This window comes from Phocoena phocoena, chromosome 3, assembly GCF_963924675.1.
Source record: "Phocoena phocoena chromosome 3, mPhoPho1.1, whole genome shotgun sequence".
NCBI lineage: Eukaryota > Metazoa > Chordata > Mammalia > Artiodactyla > Phocoenidae > Phocoena > Phocoena phocoena.
The window spans coordinates 127970408-127983896 of NC_089221.1; the positions used below are offsets into that span (position 1 = coordinate 127970408).

Below are 13489 nucleotides of genomic sequence, written 5' to 3' on the forward strand. Positions count from 1 at the left end.
TGAGCAAACACGCTCATCTACACAGTACTAAGTGCTCTATCGAGGATACAGTGTGAGAGGGTCTAATGAGATAGTGGTCAGGGAGTCTTCTGAGGTGACACTCAAGCTGAGACCAAAGTGGCCCAAATCCCATGAAAATGGGTCTCGAACAAATGCTCATGCCCTGTGGCTGGGTGTGTATGTGATAGGAAATGGACTAAATGCATTAGTAACTGTTTCGTGACCAACCCATGTGGGCCCAGACCTTCCCCAGGTGGTGGTGGTGGTGATCTTTTCTCTCAAGGAACTTAACCCATAACCTCAAACATCTCAAGAAGAACTATGCTAATAAGCAGTAGGCTACCAACCACGCGGACTTCAGGAATTCTTAAAAGACCTTCCTGGAGGGGCCGGAATTTGAGGTGCAGAGACTTGAAGGTGAGTCCCCCGGAGGCCTTAGGAAGTAGAGAGAGTGAGGTATCATTCTCCCACTTGTCAAAAGTGGAAACTTGAGACCCAACAAAGGGAAAAGAACACCCCGGTGCCTGGGAGACACTGGCTTTGCTAGGCCGGCATTTCCACAGACATGTTCCTCGGAATGTCAGAAAACCAAAAAAATCATACCACCCCCTTCTCCCAAAAAAAAAAGCGTTCTTGGGAAAACACTGCCTCTTAAAAGCATTTGCCTTGGAGCTTCAAAACATACAGGGACATGTGTTAGACTCAGTGGTCTGAGTCTCCCCAGTTTCACTTTGCTTGACTATTTACCAAACAATTTTGCCCCCGCTCTGCGGAGGGAACACCCCTTAACATCCCCACAGAAGCAGAGGGCAATAAAACCCACACCGGAAAGTGCCGTTACCTCCTGCTGCTCCTTGAGTCGGGGAGGAGACCCCAGCTTCCCCCCAGGGACTTGAACAGCTTGTTTTTCCGCAGAGAACCTGGCCTTTCAGGTGCTCTAACACTGAGGTGTGACCTTGGCCAAGTCACTCCTCCTTTCCCTGAAGGGGTACATTGTGCCTCTAACCTGCCCACTGTGCCCCAGTCAGAGATGGCACCTGGGGCAGCTGATGGACAGGTTTTTTTGTCTCTACAGCTGGATCCGCCCGCTGATGTCAGTGAGCAGGCCCATGGCGATGTGGACAGGTATGCCAGGAAAGCCAGGTAGGATGCAGGGAACACCCTATATGTGGAAGAGACCTGGGCCGGGGATGCTGGCATTGACACGTGCCAGGCCATGCACTTTCAGGGCCCAGGGACAGCTACCACCCGTGTCCTTGTGTTCCCTCGCTCCCTGGCATCCAGGTGTAGAGCAGGAGGTAGAAGCAGGGGTAGGTGACCGTATGAACCTCGGTGGTTTCGATGCCAAGGAGGTGCCCCTGGCAGAGCAGAAAGAACCTTCACGTTCACCCCCTATACTCTGCCAGCCCATCACTGCTTTCACCTCTTGTTTCAGCCTCATGGCCTCACTCCAGGCCTCACCCTATTCTGACAGCCAGCCTTTATGCCAAGCCTGAGCAAAGCCAGGGCCCGTGGGGCCCCAGTACCTGAGGAGGAGCCCAGAACTGCTGGTGAGTCCCCCCAGGCCCCAGGACTTACTCCTCAAGGATCCCTGCCCCTAGCAGAGGCCTTGAGTAAGGACCCACCTCCACCCTCTCCCAGAAAAACAGGGGCCAAATCAAGGCAGTATCACGTGTTTTTTTTTGTTTGTTTTTGTTTTTTTTGTGGTACGTGGGCCTCTCACTGTCGTGGCCTCTCCCATTGCGGAGCACAGGCTCCGGATGCGCAGGCTCGGTGGCCATGGCTCACAGGCCCAGCCGCTCCGCGGCATGTGGGATCTTCCCAGACCAGGGCATGAACCTGTGTCCCCTGGATCGGCAGGTGGACTCTCAACCACTGGGCCACCAGGGAAGCCCTATCACGTGTTTTTTAGTTTCCATAGCTTGCCTGCCCCAGGGTGAGGGTAGGACCTCGGTTCACCTCCTCACAACCCCCACGGGCTGCATGAGGGAAACCCCACTTCCCACAATCTGCCCCTTCTCCAGCCCTCAACTCTCTCAATTAGAACGATGTTTTCTAAAGTGCATTCTGCAGCCTGAAGTGCTCAGGTTGGGGGAGAAACTTGGTCAAAGATGTTTAGGAGATGCTGGACGCTTTGCTTCCTCCTTGGGAGTTTGCAGTGCATGTTAGCATCTTAAAGGCTCTGAGAAATCCTGCGGTTTGCAGAGCTGTTTAACTTGAGTGAACCTAGAGTTTCCCAAATTACTTGGCTACCCATTCTTTTCTTGGTTGTGACCATTAACGTCCAATGAACTAGCCTATCCTAGTCAGCCTTTGGGAAAAGTTATAGGAAGAAGTATGTGTGTGTTTCACTCCAGAGCTGTCCCCAAGGCTCCTGGAAAACCTGTTTGCCCAGGGCTGAAGAAACAGAGTCACATCTGAACCCCTAGAACTAGAAATGGATGAAGCCCACATCTGGGGGAATGAAGAAGGCAGTCTGGGATGACAGAGGAAACCTCAGTTCCTGTGAGTTGACTTTTCCTACGTGATGGTCCGGGGGGCTGGGGGACCCCAGGCGTGGCCCATTGGCTCCTGTGATCTCAGTTTGCTCTCTGCTAAAGCTGGGTAAGAACCTGCTTTGAGGATCTTTTGCAGATCAAGGAGAGAGGTGTGTATGAAAGCATTTAATTAAAATGCTTATAATTAAAATGCTTATACAGGGGTGGGATTGTTATTGGTTCCAGATGACCCAACACTTCCTGAGAAGAATCTTGAATCCACAGACAGTCAGGATTGGACAGGCCTGCTGGGGTTAGTTATTTGAGCCACCCCTTTGCACTGACGGGGAGGCTGAGGGCCAGGATCCGTGGGCCTTGGGGTCAGGGGTGGTAGAAGGAATTAAGTGGAGAGCAGGAATGAAAGAGAGCACTGGTAAGCGTGGGGGGCAGTCAGAGCAAGGAGGAGAAAGACCAAGTCTCAGACATGACCTCCCAGAGCCTGGGGAGGAAGAAAAAGTATGATAAGGTGAAACCTGGATGACAGGTGAGGCCCTAGTCCTGGCTCTGCTGGTCCCACCCCCCGCCTTGGTTTCCTCATCAGTACAGGAATGAGGTTCCAGCTCTGGCTGTCGAGGGTATTTAGATCCACTAGGTGGCCCCCGTGTCCTGATGGCACTGAGGCCGAGGGACCGGGAGTGCAGGGCAGTGAGCCTTGCCCGGTCCAGGAGCAGCAGCTCTGCCGGTAACCCCTAGACTGACCGGATTCTGGGCCTGGGACCGGTGCCATGCCCGATTCACTGCCCAGTCGGCAGGGCCTCCAGTGCCCCCCTCCCAGCCACTCACCCTCCCCAGTTTGATTCACAGCATGTGGCCCCTGTCCTCCCCTGCCCCCCAGCCCCTAGTCTAAACTTCAGACAAGCCTAGAATGGGACACTAGGGCCGTCTGTTCAGTTCCCCCAACCGGTTCAGAGGCTGAGAAAAGGCCGGGGCGGGAGTGGGGCTTGGGGGGATGGCTGTGGGAAGTGAGGACCAGTGGGTTGTCTCCTCTTGGTCAGATGACCAATATGGCATGGCTGCCCCTGGGGAAGGCCTCAGAACCCCCCGATCTGAACAGACAGAAGGGGAGGGAGGAAAGGGCTCTTCTTGCTTGTCCCCTGCGCCAACTTGAGGGGCCTCCGAAGCCCCGAGGGTGAGTCTACGCGGCCCAAGCCCCCAGGGCTGACTGGCCGCACATCCTGGCTCCCCATCTCACTCCCACCCTTGTCCCCTCCTAGGGACAAGAGGCCCCTGCTGTTTTCTCTGCCAAGTCCTCAAGAGAAAGCTGTGACCACAGCATCCCGGCGGTCCAGGCGCTATGTGGCGAGGTAGGAGACCTCAGTGGGGGTGAGAGAGGCCAGCGGGAAGGCGGGGGAGGCGTCGGCCCCGAGGACCCGGTACAGCAGCTGCTCCTTCTCCTGCTGGAGCTGCCGGCGCAACTGCGACTCCTTCTCCAGGGCCTCTCGGGCGAGAAGCAGGTCCTCAGAGAGCTGCCTGTGGACACAGACAGAGCCCAGGGTTGCCTGCAGGGAACCGCCCCTCGGGGTCTCCATCAACTGCGGTGACCAGCCCACTTCTCCAGGAAGCCTTCCCCGGGGGGCCCACCGCCCCGTCTGCCTGTCCCAAAAGGCAACTCTGTTTGTCTCCATCCTGGCTAAGTGGGCTCCATGGGAAAGCCCAATCCAGGAAGAAGGAAAGGAAGCTTAGGGTTCAAGAGGCCCAAAGAATGAATGAATCAGTTGTAAGGGATCCGTAAATGAGAACTAAGATCACGTGTCGGATGTAATTTGTTGGTCTGTTGAAAAAAAAAAGCTGTTGACCAAGGAGTGTGGCCCTCAGACACCGCCCCCCCCAAGCCCCACTCCCACCCTGGCCTTTTCTCAGCCTCTGAACCAGTTGGGGGAACTGAACAGACGGCCCTAGTGTCCCATTCTAGGCTTGTCTGAAGTTTAGCAGACAGCTCTGGGTTCAGATCTGCTCCACCACTGAGACGTGTAACTCTGGACAAGGTATTCACTCTCGGTGAATTTGTAAAATGGGAACGATAACAGGACTGGCTGTTAGAGTAATTACGAGGATTAGATGAGATAATGTGTAGTCAACAAATTACATCTGACACATGATCTTAGCTCTTATTTACGGATCCCTTACAACCGATTCATTCATTCATTTGGCCTCTTGAACCCTACGCTTCCTGTTCCTTCTTCCTGGATTGGGCTTTCCCATGAAGCCCACTTAGCCAGGATGGAGACAAACAGATATTAATCAGCCCTGTGACTTCTGTTTCCGGGCAGAGCCGGTCCTGTGGGATTTCCCTTTGCTGACCCCCAAGCAAAGAGAAGCCGCATTCCCCAGACCGGCCTGGGCCCACGTCAATCCATTCCCAGGGCCTCTTGGAGACTCTCCCAACTGGAAGTTCACAAAAGAAGCGGTGGGGATGGGAGGAGGGGGGGTGGGAGCAGCTACCTGGACACAGCCATCTGGTTGCGGCCTCGGGCATGGAGGTCCTCGTTCTCCTGCTGCAGGGTGGTGATTTTCTCCTCCAACAGCAGGTTTTTTTCTTTCTGTGACAAATAAGAGCGAGCTCAGAAAGCCACCAACCTCACTCGACACAATGTGTGCTGTCACCTCCCTCTTATCTGTGCTCACTGAAAACACTGATTTACTTGAGACCAAATGTCACATTTCGTGAAGCAGTAAGATTACTTGGAACAATGCAGCTAAGGCATGAACACAGGACTGCCAGCTTTTCACTTTGCCAGATGAGTATTAAAAAAGGAAGAGCGCCACTACTATTTAAAATCTCCATCAGTTCACAAGAGTATTTTGGTTCTCCAAAAGTCAGAAGTATCTAATGTATAAAAATGTAGGTGTACCTGTTATGCTATTCCACAGAAATGGTTGAAAAAAATTTATAGGGAAGCTCTGAGATGGTCTGATTTAAAATTTACGTTGTGCGCCACACAAGAGGACAGGGAACTTCTTCCAGGACAACGTAACATAATCCGTTTGGATTCAACCCTAGGTTCCCAAGGCCTCCCTTCTCCTGGAGACAAAGCCACCTGTGTCCCCGATGCCCACCACTGCCCAGGTCTGTCCTTGCTGACTCTGGCTTTCCAAATCTGTCTGACTTTTTTTTTTCAGCCTTGACTCCTTCCTCAGCCCCTGCCCGACCTGTGACATCTGCCAGCCCCTCCTGATTAGCCCGGCTACCTGCCCAGCGTCACCCAAGTGACAGCAACATGAGCAGTCAAGAAATGTATAGGACCCGGATGACAAGGAGGCACTGTTGGACCCAGACCAGCCTCAGCGGCTCAAGGGCCAGCACAGGTGGCAGGTCACAGCTGGTATGGACCAGGCTGGGCCCTCCTCAAAGTGCCTTCCCTCTGCACACCTGACAGAGTAAGTGCCCAGAAAGTAGAAGCATGAGCTGCCCCCGCTACCATCCCCCACCAGCCGCCGCCAGCCACGGACCACTGTCTCCATGAGGATGAGCCGCTTGTCTAGCTCGTGGATTCGCTCGTTCTTCATCTCGATGACGAAGTGTAAGCTCTCCAGCTCCTGCTCCCAGAACTGGCTGGGGCTCCCGTACTCCTAGACAGGAGCACAGAGCGATCTCAGCAGACCATCCGGCAGAGGGGGCAGCGGGGCACGGGCGGCCTCCCTCCTACCCACTCTGCCCCCAGCTCTGACTCTCACAAGTCACCTCCCTCTCCTGGCCCATGGAAAGTGCTTAATGCGCTTTATCTCACTCTATTCAATAGTGCATGTTGTGCTCACACCATCACAGATGGGGACACCGTGGTTCACAGACGTCAAGTCGCTTGTGCTAAGTGGTAGGTTTGCTCTTTGCACCTAGTTCTGTGTCCAGAGCCTGAGCACTTGACCATCCCATATGCCTCTCTCTGAACCTTACCTTCCCCCTCAGTGACATGGGGACACTGTTTCTTCCAGACCCTTGTGAAGGAAAGAGTGTCAGGTCTGAGCCCTGTCCTTGAAGAGGGACTGGCCTTTCCTGTTGCCCAGACCTGGACCACCCTGGAGATGGAAGGAGAAGCTGCGGGTGAACTGCTGCCTACCTGGATGTGCTTCTTGTAGTCTTGGCTTAGGATGGACTCCTCTACCCTCTTCACCTTGGCCTGGAAGGCCTCCAGCTGTGCGGTCAGTCTGTCAGTGGTCTCCTGGAGAAGGGAGTGGGATGGAGATGATGAAACCCTGGCCCATAAGGCTGGAGGTGGACTTCTCCACCCCACAGAGAGGGGTCAGTATTGGGTTCTTCAGTCTGTTGCTCTGCCCGACAGTGCAGGCTCTAGCTACTTCAACCACTGCCCGAAACACACAGCCCCACCTCTCCATGCCCTTGGGGACGATGTCAGGGTGTTTAAGGCCGGTGGTAGTCTGGCATTCAAAATACACGCAAACCGGCCTCGGTGTCCTTGCCCTTTCTCTTCTCTCACTGCTCCCTCTACACGCCTTCTCCTGCAGCCAACATCACATCACTCTTCCAGCTGCCAGGTGCATTCCTGTCTCCATACTGCTCCCCTGCCAAGGGTTTCTTCCACCCGAACCTTGCCCATTGCCTTTAGGGTAGTGCACCCCCTTACTATGGCTCACAGACTCCCGCCTTTTGGTCCTTGCCTCCCTCTCTGGCCTCAGCTATCTCCCACTTATACTCTATACCCAGTCATCTTGGACTTGTTTCAGTTCCACAGGTACTCTATATTTTTTCCCTTTCCTCCATGGCTTTAAACACTTTTTATTTTTCCTACCGAAGGCACTCTTCCTACCCTTCTTCATCTGAAAAATTCTAACCCACCCTCAGACTCCAGCTTAGATCTCAATCCCTCTTGGAAGTCCCTGACCAGCCAGATTGGGTCGGACACCTCCTCTCCTGCTTCCACAGGTCCCTGTGCATCCACCCATCGCTCTAATCACACTGTGGTACCAGGCCCATGAAGTCTCCAAGATGCTCCCAGCGGTCCTTGAAAAACAGGCCAACCCTTATCTCAGACCAAGTCCTCCTGAGCTAATATAATAGTGTGGTGGCCACATCACAGAGACTGACATGGCCCAACCCGTCTCACCTGCAGGGCCGCCTTGGCCTCCTGGAAGGAGTGGGTAAGGGCTTCTTTATCCTGCTCATGGGAGGCCTGGAGGACTGGAGGGAAAGGAGACCACTGTGAGCTCAGATCCCTGACACTTCACCCTAAAGCTGTCCGACAGGCCCCATGAGCTTCAGAGAGCCCAGGTGACCCCCTGGGATCATGGGGACCAGGAGTCTGAGGATGCTTTTATTCCTCCTCCTATCTCATGGGCTTGGGGATGTACCAGAACTATAGTAGATATTTAATAGAAGCTCATGGAAGGGGAAACAAATGAGATCCTGGGAAGAACTGTGAACCCTACCAGATTGTGGGTGCCACCCACACCTGGCTGAGGGGAAGATCCAAAGATCTGGGGCAGGCTGTTAATCTCAGGCCACAGCATGCTGTGGAAAATGCACAGGGCCAATGTTCTATAAGTCGGGTTAGCCAAATCACAAAATCATTGACTCATTTGTTGTCAAACTGTGGCACAAAACTACAGTAAGTACATTAGATTTGGGGCCAGGAAATCTACCTGGTCCTAATTCTGCTTCTCTAAAACTGAGAAACCTGGAGGAGATCACTTGAAATACCTAAAACTCCTGTTGACTCAGTTGTGAAATGGGTCAAAATAAGCCTGGCCTAGTTGTCTCTAAGGGGTGAGAAAAGGACATGCAAGGGCTCTCTCCAGGCTGGGCAGTGCTGTGCAGAGCTGGACTTATCACTCTCCAAATTCACAGAGTTTACTTTTCATCCTGCCTCCTCTACAAAGTTCCTTTTGGAAAATTCCAACCTTCTCTTGGCTGAAAGAAGATAAGAGGGAAATGACTAGTCACTGGGTGGGATGGGAAATAGGACAGACAACAGGAAAGTGTAGTACAGCCAAAGGCCCAGGTATATAAGGGGCCTGTGTCACAGTGGGCAGTGACACAAGGAAAAGAATGTTCAGTAACATAAATGTGATCGAGCTGTCAAAAATGGATAAGATCAGCTATATAAAAACCACAGGCTTAATTTTCATAAATTATGGGCTTAATTAATTGGCCTATCAAGACAGGTTTGTTTCCAGGTAAGATGGAGGAAGCACACTCCATGCAGTCTACTGAATTTAGCTATAAAACCAGGACAGGGGCTTCCCTGGCGGCGCAGTGGTTGGGAGTCCGCCTGCCGATGCGGGGGACACGGGTTCGTGCCCCGGTCCGGGAGGATCCCACGTGCCGCGGAGCGGCTGCGCCCGTGAGCCGTGGCCGCTGAGCCTGCGCGTCCGGAGCCTGTGCTCCGCAGCGGGGGAGGCCACAGCAGTGAGAGGCCCGTGTACCGCAAAAAAAAAAAAAAAAAAAAAACCAGGACAGAATGAATGGAACAACTATTTTCAGACTCTGAAAGGTAAACGGTAGCAGGCAGACTGGGCAAGAAGATCAGAATTCAAAGTACCACTCAACCAGTACATTTAATTTAAACAAGACCCAGAATCTGATGTATTCAAACATCCAATGTCTCCAGAATGCAATACAAAATTGCTCAGCTTGCACTTCTCAGTACTCAGCATACAAAGAAGTGGGAAAATCTCAATCCTCCTGAGAAAAGACATTCAACAGATGCCAACAGTGAGGTGCCACAGATATTGGAATTATTAAGGGACTTTAAGGAAGCCACTATACAAATGCTCTGAAATAAGGGTGAACACTCTTCAAAACGATGGAAAACTAGAAAGTGTAATCAAACATTAAAACTAGGAGGGGGCTTCCCTGGTGGTGCAGTGGTTGAGAGTCTGCCTGTTAATGCAGGGGACACGGGTTCGAGCCCTGGTCTGGGAGGATCCCACATGCCGCGGAGCGACTAGGCCCGTGAGCCACAACTACTGAGCCTGCGCGTCTGGAGCCTGTGCTCCGCAACAAGAGAGGCCGCCATAGTGAGAGGCCCGCGCACTGCGATGAAGAGTGGCCCCCGCTTGTCACAACTAGAGAAAGCCCTCACACAGAAACAAAGACCCAACACAGCCAAAAATAAATAAATAAATTAATAAACTCCTACCCCCAACATCTTCTTAAAAAAAAAAAAAAAAAGGAGGGAATTTTACAACCAAAAAATGAAGTAAAAAACTCACTTGGTGGGCTCAATAGAAGAACAGAAATGACATAAAAAAGAGCTAGTGAACTTTTGAAGATCAATAGAAATTACCCAATCTGAAAGAAAGTGAAAAAAATATTGGAAAAAAATGGACAGAGCCTCAGGAACCCGAAAGATAATCCCAGGATATCTGACATTTGAGTCAAAGACTCAGAAAGGATGCAGCGCAGAAAAACTATAGGAAGGAATGGTTGAATGCTTCCCAAATTTGGCAAAACATAATCCTACAGATTAAAGATGCTCACTGAACATCAAAGTAAACCCAACGAAATCCACACTCAGACGTATCATTTTTAAAAACGAATAACAATCAGCCATAAAAAGAAACGAAATTGAGTTATTTGTAGCAAGGTGGATGGACCTAGAGACTCATACAGAGTGAAGTAAGTCAAAGAGAAAAACAAATACCGTATGCTAACACATATATATGGAATGTAAAAAAAAAGGTTATGAAGAACCTAGGGGCAGGACAGGAATAAAGACGCAGATGTAGAGAATGGACTTGAGGAGGGGGAAGGGGAAGGTGGGACAAAGCGAGAGAGTGGCATGGACATATATATACTACCAAATGTAAAACAGATAGCTAATGGGAAACAGCTGCATAGCACAGGGAGATCAGCTCAGTGCTTTGTGACCACCTAGAGTGTAATAGGGAGGCTGGGAGGGAGATGCAAGAGGGAGGAGATATGGGGATATATGTATATGTATAGCTGATTCACTTTGTTATAAAGCAGAAACTAACACACCATTGTAAAGCAATTATACTCCAATAAAGTTGTTAAAAAAACTAATAAAAAATCTGGAACAGAATCAAAGAAAAATGGTGCACTACATAGAAGAAGTAAGTTTGAATGAGTTATGGATTTCTCATTAGAAAGCTTAGAGACTAGAAGGCATAAGAACATTTTAAAACTGCTGAAATGAAAGAACCGTAAATCAAGAATCCTATCTTCAGTAAAAATATCCTTCAGGAAAGAAGGTGAAATAAATACATTCTAGATGAAGAAACACTAAAAATTCATCACCAATGGACCTGCTCTAAAAGAACTGCTCAAGGAATTTCTTTAAATAGAAGGCAAATGGTACCAGAGGGCAACTTGAAACTTCAGGAATTTAGGAAGAACAACAGAACTGGTAAACACCTGGGTAAATGTAATAGACTATTCTTTTTCCTTTGAGCTCTTTAAAATATGATGGGTAAAAGCAAAAATTATAACATTGTCTGATGGGGTATTCAGTGTATGCAGATGTAATACATAAGACTAAGTACAACAAAAAGGAGAGATGATAGACCTATATGATGATAAGGTTTGTACATTCCACTTGAACTGGTAAGATATTAATTCTAAGTGGACTGTTAAACATATTGTAATTCTTAGTGCAATCACTAATACATATATACACACATATATACATACACAAAGAGATACAGTAAAAGAGAATAGGGGGGCTTCCCTGGTGGCAAATTGGTTGAGAATCTGCCTGCTAATGCAGGGGACACGGGTTCAAGCCCTGGTCTGGGAGGATCCCACATGCCGCGGAGCAACTAGGCCCGTAAGCCACAACTACTGAGCCTGCCTGGAGCCTGTGCTCCGCAACAAGAGAGGCCGCGATAGTGAGAGGCCCGCGCACTGCGACGAAGAGTGTCCCCACTTGCCACAACTACGGAAAGCCCTCGCACAGAAACGAAGACCCAACACAGCAAAAATTAATTAATTAATAAACTCCTACCCCCAACATCTAAAAAAAAAAAAAAGAGAGAGAATAGGTAAGTTAAAAATGAATACTAAAAAATGTTCAGATACTCCAGAAGAAAGCAGGGAAGGGAAAATAGAGGATAAAAAACAGAACAAACAGAAGACAAACACCAAAACGACATCCATATCAATAACAACATTAAACTGCCTAAACACTCCAAATAAAAGAAACCCCAACTATGTGCTATTGACATGATATAACACCTACTTTTTTTGTTTGTTTTTGGCCGTGCCGTGAGGCTCACAGGATCTTAGTTCCCCGACCAGGGATCGAACCCATGCCCTCAGCTGTGAAAGCACAGAGTTGTAACCACTGGACCACCAGGGTCCCTACAAAAACCTACGTTAAATATGTCATAGGTGGGTTAAAAGTAAGAATGGAAAAGAAACATTTAAGAATAAGGAAGATTCTCGGGACTTCCCTGGTGGTGCAGTGGTTAAGAATCCACCTCCCACTGCAGGGGATGCGGGTTCGATCCCTGGTCAGGGAACTAGATCTTACATGCATGCCGCAACTAAGGAGCCTGCGAGCTGCAACTAAGGAGCTGGTGAGCCACAACTAAAGAGCCCTCCTGCTGCGACTAAGACCTGGCACCACCAAAAAATAAGTAAATTAAATTAAAAAAAAAAAGAATACGGTAGATTCTCAGGGATGAAGATGTACACTACATCATGATAAAGGGGTCCATTCTCCAGGAAGACATAACAAACCTTAAATATTTATACATGAACAGTCATTCTTCAAATTACATGAAGCAAAAACTGACAGAACTGAAAGGAGAAACAAATACAGAATTACAGTTGAAGACGTCAACACTCCTCAGTATTTGATAGAAAAGGTAGACAGACAGTAAAAATATAAACTGAACAATACTGTCAGTGACTTGTTTTAATTGATTCATTTATAAAATACTCAATACACATTCTTTCCAAGTGCACATGAAACTTTCACAAGATAGACCATATCCTGAATCATAAAACAAGCTGAAAAATATTATAAAAGAAATGAAATACAAACTGTGTTCTCTGACCATAATGGAATCAAACTGGAAACCAGTAAAGAGAACTAGAAAATGTCCAAACACTTGGAAGGAAATACACTTCTAAATATTCAGTGAGCCAAAGAGGAAGTCTCAAGGTAATCTCCCCTGAATATATTTTGGACTGAACAAAAATAAAAATATAAAACATCAATTTGTAGGATGCAGATAATGCAGTGCTGAGGGGGAAATTTATAGCACCAAGTGCTTATGTTAGAAAAGGAGATAGGTCTCAAATCAATAAACTTCTAGTTTAAGAAACTAGAAAAAAAAAGAGCTAACTAGATACAAAGCAAGCAAGCAGGAGGAAGGAAATAAAAAGAGAAGTCAGTGAGATTGAAAATAGAAAAATAGAAAAAAGAAATCAATGGAACCGAAAGCTGATTCTTGGAAAGGATTAATAAAATTGATAAACCTCAAGCAAGACTGACAGAGAAAAAAAATTAAATGCACAGATTACCAATTACAGAAACTTAAGAGGGGATAGCATTATAGATACAGAAGATATTTAAAACAATACTAAGGGACCACTATGAACAATTCCTACGCACATAAACTTGACAACTTAGATAAAGAGTACCAATTACTGAAAAACTACAAACTTCCAAAACTCATCCAAGAAAAAATACATAACCTGGACATTCCTCTAACTATTGAAGTTAAATCTGTACTTAAATACTTTCTGGAAAGGAAATGTCCAAGCCCATCTTTTCTTGTGTTTATTTGCTGTCTGTATATCCTCTTTGGTCAAGTATCTGTTTGAATCTTTAGGTTTCTCTGACAAATTCTACTGAATATTTAAAAATTATAAAGTACCAACTCTATACAATCTCTTTTAGCGATAGAAGTGGAAGGAGCATTTCCCAACTCATTCCACGAGGCAAGCTTTACCCTGATACTAAAACCAGACAGATGGTACAAGAAAAAACTACAGACCAGTAGCCCTTATGAACATAGAAACAAAC

At 48.4% G+C, this 13489-nt stretch overlaps 1 protein-coding gene across 1 annotated transcript in view; it reads right to left on the reverse strand.

Moving 5' to 3' along the window:
- Positions 1-3829: 3829 nt before the first annotated feature.
- The window catches only part of CCDC69 (coiled-coil domain containing 69), a 38329-nt gene continuing 28669 nt past the window's right edge, over positions 3830-13489 (reverse strand). The window contains exons 6-10 of the mRNA XM_065873733.1: positions 7598-7671; positions 6593-6694; positions 5988-6107; positions 4980-5077; positions 3830-4007 (exon numbers count right to left, since the gene is read on the reverse strand). Of these exons, the coding sequence (XP_065729805.1) occupies positions 3830-4007; positions 4980-5077; positions 5988-6107; positions 6593-6694; positions 7598-7671 (572 nt within the window). The remainder of the gene's footprint in view (positions 4008-4979; positions 5078-5987; positions 6108-6592; positions 6695-7597; positions 7672-13489) is intronic.